The sequence below is a fragment of the Tiliqua scincoides genome, chromosome 10 (genome assembly GCF_035046505.1).
Source record: "Tiliqua scincoides isolate rTilSci1 chromosome 10, rTilSci1.hap2, whole genome shotgun sequence".
Taxonomy (NCBI): domain Eukaryota; kingdom Metazoa; phylum Chordata; class Lepidosauria; order Squamata; family Scincidae; genus Tiliqua; species Tiliqua scincoides.
The window spans coordinates 20,892,941-20,920,084 of NC_089830.1; the positions used below are offsets into that span (position 1 = coordinate 20,892,941).

The window sequence follows — 27,144 nt, forward strand, 5'->3', positions numbered from 1 at the left end:
AAGCCAAGGGTTCTTTCCCAACCAATCTACTTTTAACAGGTTTTGTCAAAGAGCAAGTCTGGTTGCCAAGGTCAAACAGCAAGTCAGTGGCAGAGCTGGGCTGGCAGGAGCTGGCAATCTGTGTCCAGCAGCACATACTTTTCAGGGGCACTGAAGATGTTTTTAGGAGTGATGCTAGTTATCACTTGTGAATGTCTATATGGCAGTATAGAAAATGGGTTGGGGGGAGAGAGAGAGAGAGAGAGAGAGAGAGAGAGAGAGAGAGACTTACTTGACATTGCGCATATATTGCACAATGTGGCTGCGCCATTCTGCTTTAGAGAAGCAAGAAATCGAAAAGATTCAAGAGCCACTCAGGAAATGACTTGAGCAGATGTAACTGGGCTCAACAGTGGCAGCTGTGGCATCTCTCCCTATCTTTCTAGATTACAAACCTTTGGGAGGGTGTGGGGAGGAACTATATGTTTAGTAGGGAAAGAGTCAAGCACATATCAGCTTTGAACATTTTTCAGATATTTATCTTGTGGGCACTGCCGTATCCGTGTATCATGAGCCAGAGTTTGGCTCCTAGAGCTTCTGGTTTCCAAAAAGCTGGCTCTGGAAGGTGAAACGGACATTTCAGATTTTACTAGATCAGATCTGCAAATCAGCGTTGCCTGGCCTGAAGCGACGCCTCCATCTGAGCTGCCCATGTGCACAGCACATGGAAGGGCTGCCACTTCATGGGTGCTTACATAAGATCACGTTGTTGTTCGGGATTTGCTCTCCTCCTATGATTAATCTAGAATGGCTTCTTGGCTCTGTGTGTCACCCATGCAGATTACGGGCTGGCACACTGCAAATCAACGCATATGTTGCGCGGGTGGAACAAAGCTGCCCTTTCACCTTCTGGACTGCAAGGCCAAAAGAGCATTTTGGAGAAGGAGCAAGGGCGAAACTCATCGGCGTGACTGTGATCTTCCATATGCGCCCCAGGAGGAGAAAAAAAAAAGGACTCTTAAAGAGGAGATTGAGCATCAGGCCTTGTATGGAAATGAAACCAGCTGGGAAGGCTGGCTCCTCTCTGGCTAGATAGTTAGGCCAAACTGCTTGTGGTTAGGGAGTCATTCGATTCCGACGTTCCAATGGGTGAAGGTCCATGGGAGCTGCCATGGGGGGGGGGGGAGGTCTCACTTGACTCGGATCTCTGCATATTCAGCCAGCTCTTCTGTCAGGGTATAGCTGTCCTTAGTGGAAAGCTTGGTGAAGTCTATATTGGCGTAGTCAATCCCCAGCTCCTTGTGTAAAAGCCGTTTCTCACAGCCTGGATGGCGCCCATACTGCAGGAGGAGGAGAAGGAGAGAGAAGGAGAGAGAATGGGGCCAGGTTAACACAGGCCCCATTGATCAGGCCTTTAACTGATGGAACTCACTGCTGCAGGAATTAAATTTTGAGATCTGCTTGTGGGATCATCTGAGTGGATTTCTTTCTTTTGGGGCTGGAAAACAGCGGATCAGTTAACGAACATCGGATCAGCTTTTAATATACTGGATCTGAATGCTCTGATATTTTCACAGTTTTCTAATTACAAAGCTAAAAAACAACACATACGTACATATAATCATCACACACAAGCACCTTGGGGGAGGAGATTGCCACAAGCACCAATGAGCATGCGCTATGATGCCATCACAATTGCAATTAAGAATGACCAAATCCATTTTGCAGTGACAAATGTACACATGGTCATTAGTGAAACACAAAGCCACATGTATGCGTCAATATTCTATAATTACTATGAATGTTGCAGAAAAAGGAGCCCACATGTTTGCTGTGTTGTTTTGATTTTGCTATTGTCATTTTATTATTAAAAGCCAATATAAGGGTGGTATGTAAATTATCCCCTGCAAACAGGGCAAAGATGCACCTTTTAAGTGGCAGTCCTTTTATATTTAGCGGGGGAGGGGAGTTAGAAATCTTTCTTAAAGGTTTTGTGTCTCCCTTATCGGGGGTAGCTTACCTGATGGGGGGCATGTGGGAGGACCATGCACAATTCTGCCTGGCCAACCTCTGAGGCAGCGAGGTTCATCTGCTGCTATTGCTCACCACCGCTACCTGGCAATCCAGGTTCCATGAGCAAGGCCGGCCCATCCATGAGGCCAAATGAGGTGACTGACTCAGGCAGGAGATTGGGAGAAGACACACATGCCTCTACTGCTCCTCCCCTAGCCCACTGCTATCCTCTTCTCCACACTTTCTCTACCACTCTGTCCCTTCTTTTTCCAATTCAGGAAGTGGGAGAGGAAACAGCGGAAGTGACAGAGGTGGACGCCCCCAAATGCTACCTTAGGCTTACCAATTTGAAGGAGAGAGCTGGTGTATGCAAGTCCTCCTTCACACTGTGACCTGTAACCCTAGTGGTAGCTCTAGAAGGACCACCTCTTGTACTGCCATTGGCTGGTTCCCAGGCACTTTGTGTGTGTGTGTGTGTGTGTGTGTGTGTATTTAGGGGTGTGAGTGTGTGCAGCTGGCCCATTTATGTGTTTTCCAAATCCCAACAATTTCAGCCACGTTTTCATGTGACACAGACACAAAACAAAGAGGAGGACACGTCACAACACTGCCCAGGAAGGGCACACAGAGACAGGGTCCCCACAAATTTTCAACGTGATGTTATTGGGGAAAGCATCGTAGACACCAGGTCATTTGGGAATGTGTTCCTTTGACACAAGCAGGCCACTGAGGGTGTCACCCACCCCCACCCCAACGGGACACTATGAATGACTCCGGGGCCATCATTGCACATGTGCATGAGGTTAACGCAGGCTGAACAGTGGAAGGGAGCCATTTGCAAAACAAAGGCGCAGAAAGCCAAGGTAGGGTTTGCATTCATCTTAGGGAAATGCAGTATCACCTCCCTCCAAAGCAAAGCCGATTAATCTAAGCATCATATGCTAAAAATGGTCTCCGCCCAAACAGCGTCCTTTCACTTCCTTCACATCAGGAGCCACCAAACCGGATCTGGTGCTCCAAGAAAATACTTCCGGGTGCGGTGCAGGCGTGGCAAAGCCTTACTCTTCGGCACTGCGGCCTCCTATCTTTGCAGAAACTCACAGTGGTTTGCTTCCACCACACATGGCCCCAGAAGGCCCTTAGCCCTGATTTCCAGAGTAGGAGGGAGGAAGCAGCTGCCTGACACAAGTTTCTGCAAAGATTGGCTGCAAAGATGGGAGTCTGTGGTGTGGAACAGCAAGGCTTTGTCACTGCCGCGCTGTGCCCAGAAGGATTTTCTTGGAGTGCAAAGGGCCATGGTTTGAAGGCCCCTGCTTTAGAGGTTCTGGAGGCAAATGGTTGCTTTGTGCAGAACATGTACAGGCTCATTGGGCATGATGAGGGCACACAGCAGGTATGTGCAAGCTCTTGGTTTTACAGGCAGGTTGCCTCTGATTGCCAGATGCAGGGGAGGGCACCAGGACACAGGTTGTGTCTGTTGTCTTGCGAGCTCCCTGGGGCATTTGGTGGGCCACTGTGAGATCCAGGAAGCTGGACTAGATGGGCCTTTGGCCTGATCCAGCAGGGCTCTTCTTATGTTCTTAGAAACAAGCGCACAAGCAGGCTGCAGCCTGCCTGTGCACCTGCTTCTGTGCCCTCATTGTGCCGGTTGAGCATATATGTTCTGAACATACATGTTCGGTACAAAGACACCATTTGTCTCCAGAACTTCTAAAGCAGGGGCCTCTACACTCTGACCCACAAGCCGGATTAGGTCCGCTGGAATATTCCGAGCATGGCACAACGGTGATGATGCCTAACTTTCCGGTGCACAGTGACCGGTTTTTGCACCTATCGAAGAGCTTCATGCTGGGGAGTCACTCTCTCCGAGCCAAGAATCCCAAAGGATCTCCTCTATGGAGAACTCGTGCAAGGAAAGCGCCCTACAGGTAGACCACAGCTGCAATACAAGGACATCTGCAAGAGGGATCTGAAGGCCTTAGGATTGGACCTCAACAGGTGGGAAACCCTGGCCTCTGAGCAGCCCGCTTGGAGGCAGGCTGTGCAACATGGCCTTTCCCAGTTTGAAGAGACACTTGGCCAACAGACTGAGGCAAAGAGGCAAAGAAGGAAGGCCCACAGCCAGGGAGAAAGACCAGGGACAGACTGCACTTGCTCCCAGTGTGGAAGGGATTGTCACTCCTGAATTGGCCTTTTCAGCCACACTAGATGCTGTGCCAGAACCACCTTTCAGAGTGCGATACCATAGTCTCTCGAGACTGAAGGTTGCCAACAACAACTCTCTCCAAAAATTGGGGCCCAGAGCCATCTGGGGTGATTGGCACCAGAGGCAGCTCCCCCAACCTGAGGCTTTGCAATCACATGGCACAAAAACTGGTTGCTCCGTGCTGGAATGGTAAGGCTTCCCTACCACCATGCCACACCTGGGATGAACATTCCGGTGGACCATGGGACGGAATTTGGAGGTCCCTGCTCTCAAGAAAAGAAAACCCCTAAAAGGTGCCCTGGATTTCCCAGACTCAGGGAAGCCGGGAGAGAGCACAGAACATGAGAGTTCCCATTCCTGCAGTCCAGACACCACATCCCATGTACAGAAAAATGGGAAGACAATGCCACACATTGAAAGGGGAATTTCATACTTACCTGCCTGGGTCAGTGGCTCTCCAGGGAGCAGATCTCCTTGGACTATTAGAAAAGGAAGAGCAGTCACTAGTGACCCGAGTGGGAAAGGACACCTTTGGGGGGAACTAGCCTCAGCCTGCCCTGCCGTAAGATAAGGGGAGATAGTGGTTTGGGGGCACCATTAAAGATCTGAGACACAGGGAACAGACTGCCACATGGATTCTCCTCCCCAGGTACCAAGATGTCTCGGGTTGCTCCTGACCCTTCTGAGGAGCAATTGCTAAAGGGGTTTCATGGGAAGACCCTTCCAAAAAGGGGTGACTTCCACCTGTTGGGACCAATTGACATTTTGAACCTCCTCTCCCAGAACTGTCTTCATCACCTGGTCACATCAGGAGCCAAGAGCAAAGATCCCTGATTTCTAGATGACTTTTATGTCCTGTCCTCTATCATGGAACAGAATGTGTCACATATGAGATTCCCAGGTGGTCATCCATCCAGATACTCAGGATCTGACCAGCCTGAGTAGGTCAGACCTGAGTAGGGCAGTAGGTCAGTTGCACCAGCCTGACCAGGCTCAGGCTTGGTGCAACCAGAGGTGTAACTAATGGCCCTGGCACCCAGGGCAGTGACATCATGACATCACATGACATTGTGACGTAACTTCCAGGTTCGTCCAGCGAAGGAGTCATGATGTGACTGCTGCTCCCGTTCCTTCTTCTGTGGGGGCTTCCCCTGGAAGGACACCCCTTTTAAGTGGGAGCATCCACAGGAGAAGGAATGGGGGGGGGGCGACAGCCGCATTGCAAGGCTGCTGCCGCCACCTCCTTCTCCTGAGAACCCAGAAGTCACGGCAGAGGAGGTGATAGCAGAGAAAAATAATTGTGTGTCCCCTGGCGTAGCACCTGGAACCCTTGATTTTGCTCCTCCTCTCCCCAGACTTACTGGAATACTCCCTAGACTTATGGGAATCCACATTAGTGGAAGGGGTCTTCAGGACTGTCTGGATCCCCCCTGAAGTGGCACACCTCCTTGCTGGACAGGAGGGTGTACATGCCCATGCTAGTATGCACCCCCGCCCACACACACACATCCCACATCAAGGAGAGTGACAGGACCACTGCATCCTGGACGACTGCGTCCTTTTCAAATGCATCTCAGTATTGGACATTTGCGCCTGTTCTTTTTGCATCCCATTCACTTGTTTCCCGATATATGTATATTTATATTCGGTGTACTTTTTTCAAATGAAAAGGTAGGGCTAGGATTAGGGCTGGGATATGAGGCTTAGCATATATAACATGGGATTTGTTGCCCTGTTACAGTTTGTTGGTTGCCCAGTTACAGTGGGGTGCAAATAACTGGGACCAAAAACAAAAAACAACAACAAAAAAAACACCAGACGTGAATGTCCAGGGACACCAACACCCGGGATGCATTTAACTGGGACACTGTTACCCTGCACATGCCTGATCTTGTGTGATCTTGGAAGCTAAGCAGGGTCAGGCCTGGTTAGTACTTGGATGGGAGACCGCCTGGGAATACTGGGTGCTGTAGGCTTATACCATAGTCTTTCGAGACTGAAGGTTGCCAACCATCTCCCTATACTGAACACTATCTCCCGATCTTGTCTGATCTCTGAAGATAAGCAGGGTCAGGCCTGGTTAGTACTTGGATGGGAGACCGCCTGGGAATACTGGGTGCTGTAGGCTTATACCATAGTCTTTCGAGACTGAAGGTTGCCAACCATCTCCCTATACTGAACACTGTCTCCCGATCTCGTCTGATCTTAGAAGCTAAGCAGGGTCAGGCCTGGTTAGTACTTGGATGGGAGACCGCCTGGGAATACTGGGTGCTGTAGGCTTATACCATAGTCTTTCGAGACTGAAGGTTGCCAACCATCTCCCTATACTGAACACTATCTCCCGATCTTGTCTGATCTCTGAAGATAAGCAGGGTCAGGCCTGGTTAGTACTTGGATGGGAGACCGCCCGGGAATACCAGGTGCTGTAGGCTTATACCATAGTCTTTTGAGACTGAAGGTTGCCAACCATAGTTGTCCAGGATGGAAATACCCTAATGCCATCAAGGAGACATGCCACTTCTTCCTGTGTGGTCCACAAACTCAGCTAGTGGGGAAAGCTGGAGTTCAAAGGTGGCAGCTGACAAATTGGCTGCTTTTCTGACTTCTGCTTAAAGGTGCACACAGCTCCTAGACCCTGCCTTCACTCCCTGTTTAAGTTGCAATCTTATCCATGCTTTCCTGGGAGTAAGCCCCATTGACTATAATGGGACTAAATTCTGAGTAGGCATGCATAGTATTGGGTTTTTTGTCTTTTCGCTCAGATGGGGATAAGGCCCCCCCCCCCCCATAATTTGGGTAATTAACCTGGAAGTGATGAGAGCGGCTCAGACCTTTGTGCACCTGAAGCCCGCATAGGCACAATTGCAGGGCTGGGGTCTGCTTGAATTAAAACATACAGTTTGAACTGACCCGTTGAATTTCTGCCTATCCTGCACTGCCCTCCCCCTTCAGTACCTCTGATTTCTCCAGATTGCCAGGAGTTCTGAAGTCTCCACTGTAGGCGACGGGAGGGTTCTCTGTTTGCATGAAGCTCGAACTTTCGTTCATGTTTTTCCTGGGCACGAAGAAAAGACAAGAAGAACGCTTAATGGGGCATCTTGGCCTCATGGCTGACTTGCATCTCCACTACTTGCACTGAGCTTAATTTAATTAGCCAGAGATCCCCAGGCCTTATCTATGATCACATTTATCACAAGAAGTTTCTGATCTGCAGTCAGGGTAGGTCAGTAATAGGTAAACCAATCCATTATGGAATGGAGAGCTTACAGAGTGGCAATATGGAAAATCATGCATTCAAGACCTGATCACCATGGGGCAATCTCCAACCAGGGCTAATGATCAAAACTTGCTACTGTTGACAGATCCTTCATTGCTTTCTGTTCGCAAATATTTCTGGAATAAACACATCCCTGGAGCTGGTGACAGCAAATAACATTCAAAGTTGTTTTACTGCCATCATTCAGTGGCTGCAATAGGATGAAAATAATTTTAAATTCAGTGACTTGTGCTTAAAATTGGATTGTGATGTGGGCAGGGGATGACCAGATATCCTAGCTGCAAAAGAGGACAAGGCACCCCAAAACGTAGGACGTAGGTCAGAGGTTGCAAAGTTTGCCCACAGGTATTCCAAGACAGGCAAGCAAAGCAGATGGAGACTTCTCTGGGATTTGTAATGTGCTCAGGAGTTTGGTGGTGTGCTACCTGGTGTGCTCCCTGGGGCATTTGGTGGGCTGCTGTGAGATACAGGGAAGCTGGACTAGATGGGCCTATGGCCTGATCCAGTGGGGCTGTTCTTATGTTCTTATGTGGAGGGTAAGGCTGGGAACAGCAGGAGTCCAGTCCCAGACCCAGAGGCCACATCAGGAAGCGATCTCCTTTGATTTTGGCCCTGGATTTCCTACAGCAAGGGTAGGGTAAAACAAGGGGAGACCAGCAAGGAGAGACCAGAGACTCACTTTTTTCTCGTCTGGCTGACATAACACACCACAGCAATAAGGATGGCAAAAGCAACCACTGCTCCCACGGGGCCCACTTTTGCCCACATCAGACTGTCTGGAAAAGAAAAAGACACATTCAGGACTGGCAACAAGACATTCCCATGACTCTGTTCCAGTCATGGTACTGGGCTTGGTGTCCCCAGTGGTATCACTGGAAAAGTGCAGGTGGTGCAGGACACACCAGGTGGCTGACACTAATACCGGCCAAATTTTTTTTTTTAATCTTGGTATTTTTTTTAATAATGCCATTGTGTTGTATATCAATCGATGCGTAATTTTATGCAGAATGTAACGAAACAAACCGTGTTGAAATATCTCTATTCTATCAAAAATTATAGCCAAAAAACTAGCAGGGTGGGGCAATGGTGCATCACCATGCCCGCCACCTGGGTGTGAATGGGAAGAGGTCCACTGCACAGGAGAAGATCCATCATGGCCTCCGACACCGGGTGACAGAAACCCTAGTGACGCCACTGAGCGTCACTCGGGCTGCGCTCTTTTTTTAACCTAGAAAAAACAAGGAAGTGACATTTCCAATGTGCTGCTCCCATGCTCCCAACGCAGTTATTTTACAAACAGCAAAATGGCACCCCCTCACTGAAATCTATTGTGTGGAGGTCGCTGTGTTGTAAACATACTTTGCATGCGCTATGGAGGTTGTCATGTTTCTGACACAGAACGAATGGGGGAAGCTGTCAGAAACATAGCAGCCTCCATAGTGCAGAGTGGAAATGATGTCAGCAATGGTGGTGGTCACCTTTTCTAGCTCCGAGCTTGCTTAGGGAAATTGCTAGGCATGCTAGAACCTAAAAAAAAGAAGTGACATGAGCCGTCTGGAAGCTCAGGAAAACCCAGCTTTCTAGCGCTAGAAACTAAAAAAAGAACATGGCCCCAGTGAGCCAATGGTTTTACCCCTTGGCCCCACCCTTTTGGGTGTCACTCTACCCCAACCTCTCGTGAGAATGGGGCTTGGCTTTTCAGACCAGTTGCCCACAATAGCACCTCTGGATTGGCCAACTTGCCATGGCGCTCCCAGGCCAGTTGCCTGTCAGGGCGCCTGCGGTCAACTCCTCCAGCAGTGTCACCCAGTGCGGTCCACGCACCCTGCACCTGGGAAGTGATGCTCTCTTCACAGCAGGGGGAAAGTGGAGGAAGCCAGAATGGCAGTAAGTTTTGTATGCGCAAGGACACTTCTAGCTCAATCCACCTGTAGCTTGGACTGCCTGTTGGCACCAAATCCCAGCCACAATGTTTCTTTGCAATATTGCTTATTGCCAGGTGAGCTGCTTTGAGCAGCCAACTGCTTTTTCATGAGAAAATGTAAAAAAAAGTGGTCAGCCACTTAGAGTGGTTCACTCAGAGTGCCTGCGGGAAGGGGGGGGGGCAGGAGAACCCCTCAGGGCATGGTACCCAGGGCCCTGTACCCCCTGGCCCCCCCTTAGCTATGCCATTGGGGAAAGGAGAGCAGAACAAATCTGTAGGGGCAATGACAAAGAAGAGGGTCAGAGCGCAAGTTCAAGGAGCTCCACAAGTCATAAATGGTCCTATGATCCATCTCATTGTAGGAACAATATTGTAAGAATAGGGTGGACCCTCACTGGAGTGGTGGAACTGTAGCTGTTGGTTCTTGGCACCATAGAGGTTCCTAGCTGCACAGACAATGTAGAGCTGGGAGTCCACCTCCCCACGCAGGGTCAGAATGCTGGTGATGACGTAGCCATTTTTCTGCGAGTACACAAATTCCCGGTCGGTCTCGTTCACCGTCACATTGCGCGTGGGCAGCTCAAAGGTGATCACGGCCTCCGGGTTCGATTTGGCCACGCAGATGCACTGCACGGTGTCCCTGGCGGCCGTGCACTTGGATTCCGGAAGAATGAGGGGAGGAACTGGAGAGAGAGAGAGAGAGAGAGAGAGAGAGAGAGAGAGAGAGAGAGAGATATGAAACTGTGGGCCAGGAGTAGTCACAAAGTAAGAGCACGCATGTTCTCAGTGGACATCGCCACAGCTGTCGATGATGAATGTCACAGGAAAGCAATACTGGGGTTGTGGTGGATAGCTCTGTGAAAATGTGGACCCAGTACGTGGCTGCAGCAACGAAGGCAATTTCTATGCTGGGGTAATTAAGGAGGTGTATGTCCTGATTTTAGAAATGGGCTACGTCAGAGTTCCAGATGTAAGGGACGGCACCAGGATGCAGGTCTCTTGTTGTCTTGTGCGCTCCCTGGGGCATCTGGTGGGCCACTGAGAGATACAGGAAGCTGGACTAGATGGGCCTATGGTCTGATCCAGCGGGGCTCTTCTTATGTTCTTACGAGGTGCTTGAGAATAAAACTGCTAATGATGTATTATTATCCTATATAAATCTACAGTGCGGCTCCACTTGGAATACTGTGTACTTCTCTGGTTGCCCTATTTCAAGAAGGATATTGTAGATCTAGGAAAACAGCAGACTGGAGCACCTTCCTTATAGCACAAGGCTAAACATTTGCATTTTTGAATGTAAATTAAAACTGCAAATTTAATGCAGTTTTTTTTTTAAATTAAAACTGATTGACAGGAAATTTGGATGCCCAACAAAGGCACTTGTTCACACAGAGCGTAGTTAGTCTGCGGCATTCATGGCCACTAGCTGGATGGCTCTGAAAAGTGACTGGAAGCGTTCACGGCTGACAGATGTAGAGATGGTTACTAGCCATGGCGGTCACGTGCTACCTCCAGGCTTGGCAACAGTATGGATTTTATTTATCAAAGAAGTTTATATCCTGCCTTTCCTTTGGCAAGGCAAGCGCCCAAGACAGCTTACAAGTTGCATAAAAAACAAGAGCCAGGATGCCGTAGCGGTTCGGGAGTTGGAGTCAGACCTGGAAGATCCAGGTTCAAATCCCCACTCAGCCATGAAGTTTCTTGGGTGACCTTGAACCAGTCAGTCTCAACCGCACCTACCCCACAGGGTTGTTGTGAGAAGGGGAGGAACTACGTATGCCACCCTGAGCTCCTTGGAGGAAGGGCAGTTAAAAATTTAGCTGAAGGTCGGCACTCACACTCAACAGTGAGGTTGAAGGCAGTGCTGCTCACTCCAAACTGGTTCTCGGCCGTGCACCAGTATTCTCCATCGTCCTCGTGTGTCACTGATGCAAACTCCAGAGCCACCTGATTCTGGTAGACCCCCATGGTCACAGCTTTCTTGTCCTTCAAGATGGTTATGGTGGGCTCAGGGTTGCTCTGCGAGCTGCACAGAACGGTCAGGGGCTCGCCCTCGATCGCCACCACCGATACGTTGACGACGGGCTTCCAGGGGGCATCTGCAGGGGGAAAACCAAGAAGGGCGTGCATCTTCTTCCAAATGGCCACCCATAGGCTATCCTCAGAAGGTCCCCATCTGTGAGGTGCTGCGGGGGGGGGGGGATGCATGGGATAATGAGGTCTCCAACCAGATCTCTATGCAATCATCCCCTGGAGCTTTCTGCCCCATACCACCCATTCTGTGACCTTTCAGTAAAATATCTTTGAATAAAACACAAATGCTGGGTGGATGAGCTGACCCATTGGAGTCAGCTGATGCATTTCCCCCAGGCCTTATAAAACCCATGACTCCAAGTGGTCTGAGCAGAGTAACCATATAGACTCCTTCACTGCAAACTTTATTTTGGACAAATTATTTGGTACTGAGGTTGCCTATGTTTTTCAGCTAGAAACTAGCAGGAAGTGACGTCTCTAGCATGCTTCTATTTCGATTCACTTACAAACAATAAAATGGTGTTGACTCATAGACAAATCATGAGAACTCCAATGCATGGAGGCCATCATGTTATGACCATAATGCATGGAGGCCACCATGTGCCCTCCAGTAGAACTCAAATGCATGGAGGCCACCATATGCCTTCCAGTAGAACTCAAATGCATGGGAGCCACCATGTGCCCTCCAGTAGAACTCAAATGCATGAGGGCCACCATGTGCCTTCCAGTAGAACTCCAATGCATGCGGGCCACCAAGCACCCTCCAGTAGAACTCAAATGCATGGGGGCCACCATGTGCCCTCCAGTAGAACTCAAATGCATGGGGGCCACCATGTGCCTTCCAGTAGAACTCCAATGCATGGGGGCCACCAAGCGTCCTCCAATAGAACTCAAATGCATGAGGGCCACCATGTGCCTTCCAGTAGAACTCCAATGCATGCGGGCCACCAAGCACCCTCCAGTAGAACTCAAATGCATGGGGGCCACCATGTGCCCTCCAGTAGAACTCAAATGCATGAGGGCCACCATGTGCCTTCCAGTAGAACTCCAATGCATGCGGGCCACCAAGCACCCTCCAGTAGAACTCAAATGCATGGGGGCCACCATGTGCCCTCCAGTAGAACTCAAATGCATGGGGGCCACCATGTGCCTTCCAGTAGAACTCAAATGCATGGGAGCCACCATGTGCCTTCCAGTAGAACTCAAATGCATGGGAGCCACCATATGCCCTCCAGTAGAACTCAAATGCATGGAGGCCTCCATGCTGCTTCCTGTAGAACTCAAATGCATGGAAGCCTCCATGCTGCTTCCTGTAGAACTCAAATGCATGGAGGCTGCTATGTTTAATAGCTTCAGGCTCGAAGGAAAGATTTCTAGAATGGCAAGGGTGTTATATCTTGAAAAACATAAGCAATTTGTGCGTCCCATAAGGAGATCTAGCACTACTAGTGCTGCTAGCTGAAAAACAAACACAGCCCTGAGTCTCAGCATAACACCAACTGCATCTTTTGGCCTTTGCACTTTTGCTTTGAGAGTGTGTTGGCCCCTCTGCCCCTAGCCAAAGTAACGCTGTCCATTTTTTCCTTGAAAACTAGATAACAGTGGATCCCATCCTAGTGGGAATCTGGGCAGAAACCCAAAGACCATTTGGAGCAGAATGATTCCCGGAATGGATTTGGGATCTGTGACACCCCACAGACTTGGAGCAGAGCAGAACACATCCCCCCAATTTAGGAGCTGATCCAAGCAGTTCTGGTCTCAGCCTGATCGAGAACATCCCAAACAGGGGACGTCACAGTGGCTCTAGGAAGCTTACAATCAAGTGAATTGTCTTGATTATTCCCGCAAGACTAAAATAAATGAAATCAGACCCCCCCCCCCATTTGTTCAGATGAAAGCAAGATGTATTAAAGGTCTTTAGATCAGGGGTCGCCAAACAATGGCCTATGGGACACATCCGGACGCCACAAGGTTTTATCCAGCCCCATAGAAACTTGGTTTTTTGGTCACAGCATTTGCTAATGTTTGACATTTCTCATTACTTATCATTATATATCATTATATATAGCACAACCTTGTACTCCTTGGGGCATTTGGTGGGCCACTGTGAGATATAGGAAGCTGGAATGATGGACCTTTGGCCTGATCCAGCAGGGCTCTTCTTATGTTCTTGTTTCTTAGCAATTGTCACATCTCTCTTTAGTTCTGAATCTAATCATAATGATTACTAAAAAAGATCCAAGTAAAACTTAGGCCCAAATCCTAACCATCGTTCCCACACTGACATAGCTGTGCCAGTGGGGCATGTGCTGCAGCCTGCAGTTGGGGGGCAGTCATGGAGGCCTCCTTGAGGTCAGGGAATGTTTGTTCCCTTATCTTGGAGCTGCATTGCCCATACCTCAGTGTTGGAATGTTGGTTAGGATTGCTTTTAGTGATTCATTTAAATTCATTCATTTAAACAAAACTGATTTTTTTTATTTCTGGCCCACAAAAATGTGATGACCTTCGTACTGAAAAATTTGGAGACCCCTGATCCATATCCACATTTTCCAATGCTTTTCATCTAAAGGCACATTGTCAAAGCACTCATATTGTCAAGGCACACTGTCAGTTTTTTAAAAATCGGCATGCCACTGGTGGGGGGCTTACATCCCCCAATGGCCCTCCCCCACAAACTTCCATGGTACCCCAATGGACCATCTGTAGCACACCAATGCGCCATGGCACACCGGCTGGAAATCGCTAGTCTAGATCAGGGATGCCCAAACCCAGCCTGGGGGACACTTGCAGCTCTTGGGGACTCCAGCCCTTGGGGAACCCCCAGTCTCCAATGAGCCTCTGGCCCTCAAGAGACTTGCTGGAGACCATGCTGGCCCAACGCAACTGCTCTCAGCAAGAAGGTGACTATTCAACCTCTTGCGTGAGCTGTGGGATGAGGGCTCCCTCCAATGCTATTTCACCTCTGTGATGCAGCAGCGGCAACAATGGAAAGGCCAGCCTTGCTTTGTGCAAGGCCTTTTATAGGCCTTGAGTTATTGCACAACCTTCATGCATTCATATAAGTTCCATCTCTAATACATTTATGTAAATTTATTCAAATTTGGGATAGAAATTAACTCATTTTTTTTCCCAGCCCCCGACACAGTGTCAGAGAGATGATGTGGCCCTCCCGCCAAAATGTTTGGACACCCCTGGTCTAGATAATTGCAAAGAACATCTCAAATCCATGTGCCCACCACAACTGCAACACTGTCAATGGACCCATCCCATGGGGTTCAGAGGTTATAGCCACTCACACATCACAGACAAGGCCAGGGAATGATTCTCCTTGCCGTAGCTGTTCTCTGCCGCACAGGTATAGATGCCGTCTTGTAGGTAGGAGATGTTGTTAAGGTGCAGCGTGAGGTTCCCTCCCTCTTCCTCATACAGCAGTTCATCTTCTCTGAGCCATGAGATCAGGGCTGTGGGATTGCTGTCCACGGAGCATACCAGGACCACCTTTGAGCCCTGGATGACCTCCACAGAAGAGTTGGCTTGCACGATGCGTGGTATGTCTGCATAGGAAAGCCAAAGAAATCAGCCTCAGGTACATTTTCATGCTCTATGCTCCCTGCACTACCAATAGTCTGATTGACTCTAGACCTTGGTTGACTCTAGACCCAGTTTCCTCGTTCTGAGCAGCTTGACAGAGAAGCCATAGAGGCTGCCTTGCCTTGGGTCAAGTATTGGGTACTCAAATACTTTACCCCATCCTGCCCCTGACACACTTTTGCTTCAGTCACTTCAATCTGAGAGTGTTCCCCTGTGACTTTCTCTGGGAATGGCACCTATAGTGTTCTTAGTGTGAACAGGAACTCACTAATTAAGGGGCAATTCAGGGGACAATTCTTCAGTCATCTGCAAGCTGCAATGAACAGGAAGTAATTCAGGGATGGAAGCTGCAAGCAAGGAGTTTCTAATTAAAGTTGCAGGGGGTCATTGCCAAACAGGACATTTTTGAGCCAACATGATAAAAGGATACTAGCCAAGGTTCTAATAGACTATCAGGTGATCTCCAGCATCAAGGTTTGCTGGGTGGTCCTGGAGACAACCGCGAAGCAACGCCAACTCACATTTGACATCCAGGGTGGTGACATCATCAAAGACGAACGTGGTATTGGCATAGGTGACCGAGCAGCCCAGCTCACGCCCGTTGTTCTCACGCGATGGCATGAACTTGAGCAAGGTAATGAGATTCCAGGTGCTGCTCTCTTCCTCCACTTGCCCGTAGACAGAGAAGTCAGCCAGGTTGTCATGGTTTGTCCATGAGACAACAGGTTTCATCTCGGGGCAATTGTCCGGCACGACACAGCGCAGCTCCACCTCTGACCCCTCCACCACTTCGGGGGGGACCACAATGCTCGGTTTGTCTATGGGATAGAAGAGAGGTATGGATGATGCGGAAATAGGAGCTTCCTTCCTTCCTCAAGCCTTGGGCTATGAAAGGGAGGGGTTTTAGCAGGCACTTTCCTTCCTCCCTTCTGGTGGTAACTTCACTGATGCTCAGTGGCATACCACAGTCATTTGACACCTGGGGCCCATAAATTTTTGGCACCTTCTCCATGGCAAAATTATTTCCATTAATAATAATAACAACAACAACAACAACAACAACAACAACAACAACTTTATTTTTACCCCGCCTTTTTCCCCGAAGGGACTCAAGGCGGCTTACAACATATTAAAAACATAATTTAAAAACAAATAAAAACATATTAACACATCATAAAAAACAGCAGTCAGAATAAAAAATAGGTAAAAAGAGCATAGAGCAGCAGCTAGTCATAAAAGAATCAGGCCTGTAAAAATATTAAAAGATGTTAAAAAGATGTTAAAAGGCCGAGAACTCAGAAGGCTTGTTTAAACAGAAGGGTCTTCAGGCCTCGCCGAAAGGTCTCAAGAGAGGGAGCCATTCTCAAGTCAAGGGGAAGGGAGTTCCATAGCGTTGGTGCCACTACTGAGAAGGCCCTATTTCTTGCAGTCACCCCACATACCTCCCTAGGCGGCGGCACTTGTAAAAAGGCCTTCTCTGATGACCTAAGAGGATGAGCCGGATTGTACGGGATATGATATGAAATAAATTATAATAATGGCCAGAGAAGAATCGCAGGCAGTGAATATTTTCTTTTATTGAACTGTGCGCGCGCGCGTGTACACTTTAGAGCAGGGGTATCCAAAGTTTTTGGCAGGAGGGCCACATCAGCTCTCTGACAATGTGTCGGGGGCCGGGGGAAAAAAGAATTAATTTACATTTAAAATTTGAATAAATTTACATAAGTTTACATAAATGAATATATTAAAGATGAACTTATATGAATGAATGAGTGTCTTTCGATAGCTCAAGGCCTATAAAAGACCTTGCACAAAGCTAAGTTGGCCTCTCCTTTGCTGCCGCTACTGCATCACAGATGTGAAACAGCAGGCAGTGGAGGGAGCCTTCATCCCACAGCTCACGCGAGAGGTCAAACAGTCGCCCTCATGCTGAGATCAGTTGCGATGGGCCAGAGCGGGCTCCAACAAATCTCTGGAGGGCCAGAGGCTCATTGAAGACTGGAGGCTCCCTGAGGGCTGCATTGAGAGGCCTCGAGGGCCACAAGTGGCCCCAGGGCCGGGGTTTGGGCACCCCTACTTTAGTGGTTTGTATATTTATATATGTGTTTGTGTGTGTGTGTACACTTTAGAGGTTTGTGTATTTATATATAACATAGCAACTACAAATATATAATCATACCAATAAACATGCTTTTCTTGCAGGTGGCTGCACCAGTGCTAGCCAAATTCCAGCTGCAGCCAGCTGAATTCACCCTCTTCACCACAGCCATCTTGGGGAGGCCTCTTGGACACACTCCTCCCCCCTGCAGCCTGGCACCTGGGGCCAGGGGGCACTTGGTCACCCTCTTCATATACCATTGCTAATGCTCCATGATGCTGATCTCCCATCCTCCCCCAGCCGCACCCTCCCATTATACCCCAAGGACTTATGCTCATTGAGAAAGCAGTCATACCAATGCACACAGCCCTGGAAGGAAGTGAACCAGAAGTACCCCTTTTGAGAAGAAATAGTAGCCTGGGGAACACAATCTGACTTGGGACTAGAGCACATAGACTGGAGCACATAACACCTTCCCCTTGCACTGTTTTCCTGGTGAAAATATGCCCCTCCGGCAGGTTATTTGCAGCAAACTGCAATGCTGTTGATTTTGAGTCCACATGAAAAGGTTCATGTCTCATTGACCCATCACTCAGTAAGCAGAGACTGGAACAAGCATTCCCTGCTGGTACTCACTGATGATCTTGAGGTTGCAGTGCTCCGGGTAGGTGTACTGATTGTAGCCGCCCAGGTCCCCTCGGAAGTAATATTTGCCCGTGAGCTCGGGACTGAGTCGGGTGATCTGCAGGGTGCAATTGCGGAAATTCAGCTCTCCCAACAGCCGGGTGCGCCCGACGTAGCTCTCGTGGACAATCTGGGTGCGCGATTTGTAGACCACAGGGGGATAGTTCTTAGGGTAAGGGCTGTTGAAGTACCAAATGCCATGCACGGCCGACGGGCGCAGTTCATCAGGGTAGCTGAAACGGCAGGGGATGACCACGCAGGTGCCTTCGAAGGCCGCAATGTTCTCAGGCATCCAGGCACTCCAGGGTCCAGCCACAACCCCTTTTGCAAGAGAGACAGAAAGATGAAAGATGGGAACTCCCGGGAGGGGGGTAGGAGAAGTATAGGTTATGTGTTTCACAAACGTGGCAGAGCTATATGGCATCTCTCAGTTCATATCATACCTTCAGACAACACCCAGAAGACCAGGAAAGTCTTGCAGAAGAACTTCATACTGCTCATCTGTGAAGGGGTGTGGAGGTAAGAAGACCAGCCTGTTAGAAAGCAAGAGTGGTGAGTTGGAGTTGAAGGGAGAAGGATAGTCATTAGAACACTGTAGGGGAGGATAAAGTGCTAAGCATACACTGGTCTTCAAGAGACACTTGTGGTAGTGTCACATCAGAATCCCTGTCTAGGGATTTTGAGGTTTTGCAGGCATGTGCTGGGACACCAGTAAATTTTATTTATTTTATTGATTTAACACATTTTTATCCCGCCTTCCTAAAAGCTGAAGGAAGCTTACCAGACTTGATAATGGTGGCATCACTAGGGGGTGTGGGTCACTCCGGCACACAGGAGAGGTGACTACTGGCCTAAATTTTTACTATCTCGGTATTTTCTAATTACCATCATGTTATATATCATTCAATGTGTGATTTCATGCAGAATGCACTGAAGCAAACCACATTGAAATATCTCTATCAAAAGGTATTGCCAAAAAACCACCGGGCGTGGGGTGATGGTGTATGGGAGGAGGTCCATCAAGGGGGCTACATTCTGTCCTCCCACACTAGGTGATGCAAACCCTAGTGAGGCCACTGCTTGATAAATAGATAAACCGCAACATCAAATCCAAAGAATTAAACATTTAAAACATAATTTAAAAGCCAGCGCAGCAAATGGTCATAAATGGACATAATTCCAAAAACCCATAGGTGGCAGTAGGTAAAAAAAAATACACAACAAGCTAAAAATTTGAAGGCAGCAAACATATGAAAGCAACAGGCCAGGTAAAAACAACCAAGAATATCCCACCCTCAAAAGCTATCGTGGATAAAAAAATTTTTTAGGTCTCACCAGAAACTTTCTACTGAAGGGGCAGGTTTTTCCAGCAATGAGTTCCTTAAAAGTGGTGCCACAACTGAGAAGGCCTTGTTCCTTTCCAGTCAAGCCTTATCTTCTCCCAGCAGTGGAACTAAAGAGAATTGGATCATTGCAAGCTTCTCACTCAGGCCACCATTGGTCCATCAATCTCAGTGTTGTCAACACTGACTGTGGCTCTCCAGGGTTTCAGAGAATGGTCTTTCCCAGCCCTGCCCAAAGACAGCCCCAGAGACTGAATCTGGGACATGCTCCGTGTAATGCTGGTGGTCTACCACTACAGCCCTTCCCTAATGCCAACCTGGGAAACAATTCCTTAATAACCAATCAGGGAATCTGCTTACTGTTACTCCCAGGTGGGCTTGGGGAGCTGTTGTCTCTTCTCCTGGGCACATGGTTTCTTGCACTTTGCTGCGAGAAGTCATCACACTGAGCAAGGGAGCTAGCTATCGCAAGACATTTGATCCTTGTGGTATTGTCACTGCCCATCCAGTGATGATGGCCACAGGATCAAATGTTTGTGCAAAGGTTCTGCGGTAAAAATGGGCATTGGGTGTGCAGGGATGGGGTGGGGAGGCTGTTGCCACAATGACAGTCATGCGTAGGCTTGTGACCAGTGCTTTTTTTGTAAAAGAAAAGGTGCAGGAACTCACAACTTGTTCATCTTTTATTTATTTATTTATTTATTTATTTATTTATTTATTTTTAAACCATTTTTTGTTGGAGAAATAAAATATTTTTTTCTGTACTTCCCCCTAAAGATGAACTTACTTCTGAGTAGACATGCATAGGATTGGGCTGTCAATCTCCACATCCCCTTCCCCCTAGCTACGTTTTCTACACACGGGGAAAAATACTGTACAGGTGCACTTGTAGCATGTAGTATGTAGTGTGGCACTACTTCGAGGAGAGGAAGCAGTGAATGGATTCCAAAAAAATGGCTTACATGAGTTCCATGTAGTAAAATTACTCTAAGCAACTGTGGGAGTAAGAACAAAAAAGGAATTCTTACACGAGAGGGGTCCTTAGGTGCACATAGAAACAGCTACGTTTGCAAACAAGCAATTAAATATGGTTTAATTCAGGTATCAGAATACTCTGTGTCTTTGGGAAGGCACTTGGCATGCAATTGTATGTTCTCTGCTGCCCTGAGCAGCTGCTGTGCATTGCTGGAGTGGAGCTGCAAATGCTGGCTGGCGGAGGGCATGCTTGTGGGGGAAAGATGAGGAGGATCTCTGGCAAGGCTGGACAGCATGTTGTACACACGTAGAATCCCTTTTCACCTGCCCTTAGCATGTGAAAACGGGTGCAGATACATATCTCTGCCAGGATTAAGAGCCCAATCCTAGGTATGTCTACTCTGAAGTAAGTCTCATTCTAGTCAATGGAGCTTACTCCCAGGAAAGTGCCTAGGATTGCAGCCTAAGAGCCCAATCCTATGCATGTCTACTCAGAAGTCCACTTTAGTGAATGGGGCTTACTGTGGATAGGATGGCAGCCTCAGGGCCCAATCCTGTGCCTGTCCTGAGTCCTATTAGAGTCAATGGGGCTTCCTCCCAGGAAGGTGTGTCGAGGACTGCAGCCTCAGAGCCCTTCCTCTGCCTGTCTACTCAGGCTGCAAGGCTATGACACTTTCCCAGGAGTAAGCCCCATTGAACACAATGGAACTTACTTCTGAGTAGACATGCATAGGCTTGGGCTCTCAAGCTGCAAGGCTATGCACCCTTTCCCAGGAGCAAGCCCCACTGAGCACAATGAGACTTACTTCTGAGTAGACACGCCTAGGTTCATGCTGCAGATTGGCACAGGGGCTGCACCAGCCAGCTTCCTTCCCCTCCTCCTCTGCCAAGCCAGTACTTGGGCTTTCCGTGGGTGCCACAGCCTGTCTCCCTGGCTGGCTGTCCTCCTCCTCAGCGCGTGTCCCCCGCACCCTCCACCGGCTTGGAAGCTGCGCGGGGAAGCAGAACGTGGGGGGAGGGGAGGCGGGCTGGGCTCAGGGATGGGGGCAGAAGGGGTCGTTGTGCAGTCAGGCAGGGGCCAGGCACCCACCCACCCTGCACCCCCCAGCACCCACCCAGTGAATGCCTCTGTTTTGCTCCCCCCTCCTGGAATGCCTCCGAAGGGGAGGGGCCCCTGCAAAAAGGTGCCGGAACTCCGTCCCCCCGCGTTCCATTAGAAAAAAAGCCCTGCTTGTGACATTATCATGTGTTTGCACAAAGCTTTGGAGTAATGGGAATGACACTGGTTGCTTTGCCCCAAGGAGCCAGCAGGGGGCACTTTCACCACTGAACTACTGCTCAAGGCACCCAAATGAATGCATCCAGCAAATTCTGGTGAGTTTCTGGGCTTTGAGTACTGTAACAGACAGAAATTCAGCTGGTGGGGCTTCTTCCAGCATGCAGATGAAGTAAGTGGGGAACCCTTTTACTGGTTGGATTTCTGCATATTTACACAGCCATCAAAGGAGTATGGGAGCCTTATCAGAAGGAAAAGGTTCCAATTCTACTGGATTCCCAAAACCAACTTTCCTTACTCCTGCAGGGTGACCAGATATCATAACTGCAAAAGACGACAAGGCAGCCCAAAATATAGGGCATCCAAGAGAAATGTAGGACATGACAAAATAAAAGCTAAAAACAGTCATCCATTCATTTCATGTGGTTAGTTTAAATACTGTATTACTTATTATTAAATTTTAAACTATATTACATATAATTTATTAATTCCAAAAAGGATATGCGATGTCTGCTGGGGCCCACTCATAGGGGAAAGGAGGACATTTAAGTTCTTTTCCAGGACATGAGGCACAAAAGAGGACATGTCCTGGGAAAAGAGGACACCTGTCACCCTGTAATCCTGTCAAGTTTTAGCTCTCAGGGAGCTATGCTGACATTCTGAGAACCTAGTTTTATTGTTGTAAGCCACCTTGGGTGTCCCAATGTGTGGTTGAAAGGCAGGGTAGAAATTCTTTTGATTGGTTGGTTGGTTGGTTGGTTGGTTGGTTGATTGGTTGAAACTCCAGGGATAAGAGCTGTTGACCCAGAAGTGACTGGGGACTGTGTGCTGCAGTAGGTAGGTAACCTCAGACCACAGTCTGGGAGGACTGTTGAAGGTGGAGTAGCTGCAGCTATGCTGTTCATGGCTCAGGGCTGACCCAAAAACTTCTTGCACTGGGAAGCGCTGCACCAAATATTGTTCTTCTCACCCACTGCGTCTCTTCCTTCTCCTCACATTTCCTGGATTCAGATAGGAAGAGGGGAACAGAGCAGAAGAGGAAGTGTGGAGGATGCAAGAGTGGTGGGCTAGAGCATCTCCCACACTCTAGCCTAGCCCATCATTCTCTTCTGCTCTACACTTCCTCTCTTCTGCTCCATTTCTTTCTCCTTTTCCAAATCCAGGGAGTGGAAGCAGGTGCAGGCAGGCAGAGGAAGGGCACAAGTTTCCTTACCAATTTTCCTTGCCTCCCAAGGCCCTGAAAGAGCTTACATCCACCCCAATCGTAGCAGGAAATGGGGGATTGTGAATTCCAATTATAGCTGCTCATTACGTCCTCCCTCTACTTGGTGATGAGAAAAATACATGTGCAAGAAAAGAAGCACAGCACTGAGACAGAGAATACCAACCAGTGTCTCAGGCAAGCAACAAATGTTCCCCATCACACTACCATTGAAATTACTCCCCCCCCCTTCCTGCCTTCCTTGTACCCACAGAGAAGCAGAGGCTTGGGGGAAAACTTTGACTCACTCAAGGCGTTCCAGTCGTCTGCGGTGGAGCCAGGGGCCAAAACAGAAGACCTTTAGAGCAACAACTCCCAGGTCCCTCGTGGGTTCCACGCTGTCCACGCTGCCTGGGGAAAGGTGACCATTTCAGTTGGGCATTGTCATGTCCTTGGAATGAAATCTCAACAGAGAGGTCAAGCACCACATGACTGCATCCCATCTTTATGGTGACCACTATGTTCAGGAGGGGGAATAAAGTCCAGTGCAATCTTAATAGCAGCTTCTTTCTTTATTGTTTCTGTTCTCCCCCCTGGATTGTGCTGGATCAGATCAAACATAAGAACAGCCCCACTGGATCAGGCCATAGGCCCATCTAGTCCAGCTTCCTGTATCTCACAGCGGCCCACCAAATGCCCCAGGGAGCACACCTGATAACAAGAGACCTCATCCTGGTGCCCTCCCTTGCATCTGGCATTCTGACATAGCCCATTTCTAAAATCAGGAGGTTGCACATACACATCATGGCTTGTACCCCGTAATGGATTTTTCCTCCAGAAACTTGTCCAATCCCCTTTTAAAGGCGTCCAGGCCAGACGCTATCACCACATCCTGTGGCAAGGAGTTCCTCAGACCAACCACACGCTGAGTAAAGAAATATTTTCTTTTGTCTGTTCTAACTCTCCCAACACTCAATTTTAGTGGATGTCCCCTGGTTCTGGTGTTATAAGAGAGCGTAAAGAGCATCTCCCTATCCACTCTGTCTATCCCCTGCATAATTTTGGATGTCTCAAAGGTGCATCGAATCTGATCTCCAAGGGCTGCCAGTTGCTGCTGCTAAGCCCCCAAGCAGAGCTCACAGATTACTAGGTCCCCCAGCAAACTCCCCCAATAACCGGTCTTCAAAAGGTAGACTGCTTCTGAACAAGGTCATTTTCATATTCTTAGCTAAGAACTGTTGACGCACTGACCTCCTGGAATGGATCCCTCATGATCCTAAAGAATAACTATCAACTGTGCAGAAAAAAAATGGCTGTTCCTTTTGGGCACAGGAAGCCTTGGGGGCAAATAACTAATAGAGGTGCCAGTTTGCTCAAAATGACTCAGTTTCTCTGGCTTTTTTTTTCTCAGGTGGATGGGTGTGTTCATCCCAGGCCATCAGCTGTTTACGACTGGGCTCCACTCTTCACTGCTCGATTCTGCCCCATACCATATTCTCCTCCCCCCCTTCCATTTATTCAAGCCAGGCAGTTTCCACCCCAGAAATCTTGGATTTGGGGATGTATCTGATCTAGCAATCCTAGTCAATGAGCTTCAAGCCAGTCTACCTCACAGGAGTGTTGTGTGAGACTAAGGGCACAATCCTAACCAGGTCTACTCAGAAGTAAGTTCCATTTTGTTCAATGGGGCTTACTCTCAGGAAAGTGTGGCTATGATTGCAGCCTATGTGGCCCTGAACTCCTCAAGGAAGTGATTCTCAAATTGGTCATACTACAGTGCCTTGAGAGGGGGCTGGAACATGCTGTGAGAAAGAAAGGAGCAGCTATGTTGGATGGATGCTGTCAGGTCCTCAGGGCAGGGAGGCTTCTCTCAGTTGTGTTTTTCCCTTTCAAATGAACTGCTGCTTTTCTCACATGCTTAAAGGCATACACTTGCCCCCACACTAAGCAGTGTGCATGCACATGCCCCCCTCTCTGAATCACTTGAGGACCTTGCAATGGAGCCCATGTCACCTAAGAAGAGCCTGCTGGATCAGGCCAAAGGCCCATCTGGTCCAGCTTCTTCCTGTATCTCACAGTGGCCCACCAGATGCCTCAAGGAGTACACAAGTCAACAAAAGACCAGGAGGTTGCATATACCCAACAAGGGTTGTAAGATGGGATGGAGTTTGCCTCCATCAATCTGTCCAGTCTCCTTTCTAAGGCTGCAATTGTATCCACACTTACCTAAAAGTAAGCCCCATTGACTATAATGGGACTTACTTCTGAGTAGACATGCATAGGATTGGGCTCTAAGGTAGCTAGGTTCTTTGCCAGCACCACATCAGGTGGCAAGGGGTTCCACAGATTAATTGCTGACTGGTTAAAGAAATATTTTCTTTTGTCTGCTCCCCCACCACTAAATTTTAGTGGATATCCCCATCCATCCCACGCATAATTGTACATGTCTCAATCATGTGTGTGCCCCCCCCCAGCGCCTTTTTCTTGCAGAGCCAACTCTTGGCAAGGGCCTTTACAAGCACAAAACATATTCCCTGGGGGAAAAGGGAGAGTCAATTATTCTACTAGCTGCCCCATGGGACACATACTAGCTGCCTGGATTTGAACTGTACTGCCCCTACTTCAACGCTTGCCTCTCCTTGGAGCTGTCCAAGGTCTGAATTCCCTACTTGCACCCTTGTCTCTATTTTGGACCTCGGCTTTGACTCAATGCCAGTCAACCAATTCCTCTTGAAACAGAATAGTGAGGGCACAATCCTAACCAACTTTCCAGCACTGGCATAGCTGTGCCAGTGGGGCATGTACTGCATCCTGCAGTTGGGGGGCAGTCACAGAGGCCTCCTCAAGGTAGGTCTGGGCAGGAGGTCTGGTCTAGAGGGTAGAGCCTCCATTTGTCTGAAGATAACATCCACAAGGTCGCCAGTTCGAGGCCACCGGCACCATGAACGGCGAGACCTTGAAGCAGCTGACAAGCTGAGCCCAGTGATTCCATCTGCTCTGAGCGTGGGAGGATGGAGGCCAGAATGTGAAACCAGATCAGAAAGAAACATCTGAATGTTGTGGTTTCTTGAAAGATAGAAACCTTCTTTCAAATTGTAAAAATCCCTACAGGGATTTAATTAGCCTGCCTATGTAAACCACCTTGAATAAAGTCTTGAATAAAGACCAAGAAAGGTGGTATATAAATACCTGTATTATTGTTGTTGTTGTTGTTATGGCAATGTTTGTCCTCTTACCCATAAGTCGCATTGCCCTTATGTCAGTGCTGGAAAGTGGGTTAGGATTGTGCCCTAAGTGAAGTAACTGAAGGGGAGTAGTGGTTAGAAGGCAGAAGTGGGGCCTGAGAGACTTGGGGGGGGGTAGGGGCTAGAGCTCAGTGCTAAGGCACCTGCTATGCAATTAGCAGGTCATCCCTGACAGCATCCTCATATAGGGCTTTAAAGAACCCTGCTAGAGACTATGGAAAACCATAGCCAGCCAGTGGAAACAGACTATTATACAGTCTGTTTATATTATTATACAGACGAAGGATCTGAGTTCCAATCTCTCCTCAACTGCAACGTTCAATAAGTTAGCGGCCAGCTGCTGCCTCTTAGCTAAGCCTCCCTCACAGGGTTGTTGTAATTGCAATAGCAAAGGTTGGTGGTGGGGAACCATCATCAGCTAACCGGAGGAAGGGCTGATTTAAAAAGATTGTGTGGCTAATCTGAGAATCTCTGTGAGAGGGCAATAGGTGAGCCTGCAGCTTTAAAGCCCTGCTATAGTCAGACATCAGATACTATAATGATTCCTAGATACATGATACCGTGTCTCAACATCACTAGTTCAAACTTTCATAGGCACGGCAATCATTCTAACTTGCAGAAGCACTCCCTATGAACTGTCCCCATCCCTCCCCCGTACAGATCCCCCCATGAAAATGCAAAGACAAAAAGGAAGATTTGCAAAAGGATCAGGATGGCGATCCATCTTGTTAATGCCCACTGGATTCGCCAGGTTTGAATCTGCCATTCCCCCAGCTGCCAGTGGCATTGCTAGGGATGCGGGTCATGCTGGGTGATGCACATAGCGGGGTGACACCAGCACTGGTCAAAATGGTGGAATTCTTGGTATTTTCCATTAATACCAGCATGTTATATATCATTCAATGCGTAATTACATGCAGAATGCAATGAAACAAACCCCATTGAAATGGCTCTACTCTATCAAAAGATAGACAAAAAAACCCAGTGGGGTGGGGCAAAGGTGCATCACCATACCCACTGCTCAGGGCATTGCCAAGCCCACTGCATGGGTGGAGGTCCAACATGGGGGGTGATGCGCTGGCCTCCCGCACTGGGTGAAGCAAACCCTAGTGACGCCATTGCGCTTTTCAACAACAGTCGTTCACCAAGCAGTTTCCATAGTAAGATAAATCCATCAATGGTTCCCTGTCCCCAAAGGGCTCACAATCTTAAAAAAAATGCAGAAGAGGCACCAGCCACAGCCACTGGTAAAGATGCCATGCTGGGATCAAGCGGGATAATTGCTCTCCCTCTGCTC

The 27,144-nt window shown here is 48.5% G+C and overlaps 1 protein-coding gene across 1 annotated transcript; it reads right to left on the reverse strand.

Moving 5' to 3' along the window:
- Nucleotides 1–1,084: 1,084 nt before the first annotated feature.
- MAG (myelin associated glycoprotein) lies at nucleotides 1,085–18,119 on the reverse strand. Its single transcript, XM_066638875.1, has 8 exons — nucleotides 17,760–18,119; nucleotides 15,547–15,843; nucleotides 14,731–14,988; nucleotides 11,238–11,498; nucleotides 9,795–10,082; nucleotides 8,155–8,251; nucleotides 7,154–7,253; nucleotides 1,085–1,319 (listed from the first exon to the last, which is right to left on the reverse strand). The coding sequence occupies exons 1-8, from the start codon at nucleotides 18,097–18,099 to the stop codon at nucleotides 1,170–1,172; spliced, it is 1,791 nt and encodes a 596-aa protein (XP_066494972.1). The 5' UTR covers nucleotides 18,100–18,119; the 3' UTR covers nucleotides 1,085–1,169.
- Nucleotides 18,120–27,144: the final 9,025 nt, after the last annotated feature.

Excerpts from the sequence above, each read along its gene's own strand:
- MAG (XM_066638875.1), bottom strand. The coding sequence starts at position 18,099 with ATGCCTGAGAACATTGCGGCCTTCGAAGGCACCTGCGTGGTCATCCCC. Across the intron at positions 14,989-15,546 it reads CACCACCCTGGATGTCAAAT|ACATACCACGCATCGTGCAA; the intron begins GTGAGTTGGCGT and ends TTTCCTATGCAG. Across the intron at positions 7,254-8,154 it reads GTCAGCCAGACGAGAAAAAA|GAAAAACATGAACGAAAGTT; the intron begins GTGAGTCTCTGG and ends CTTCGTGCCCAG.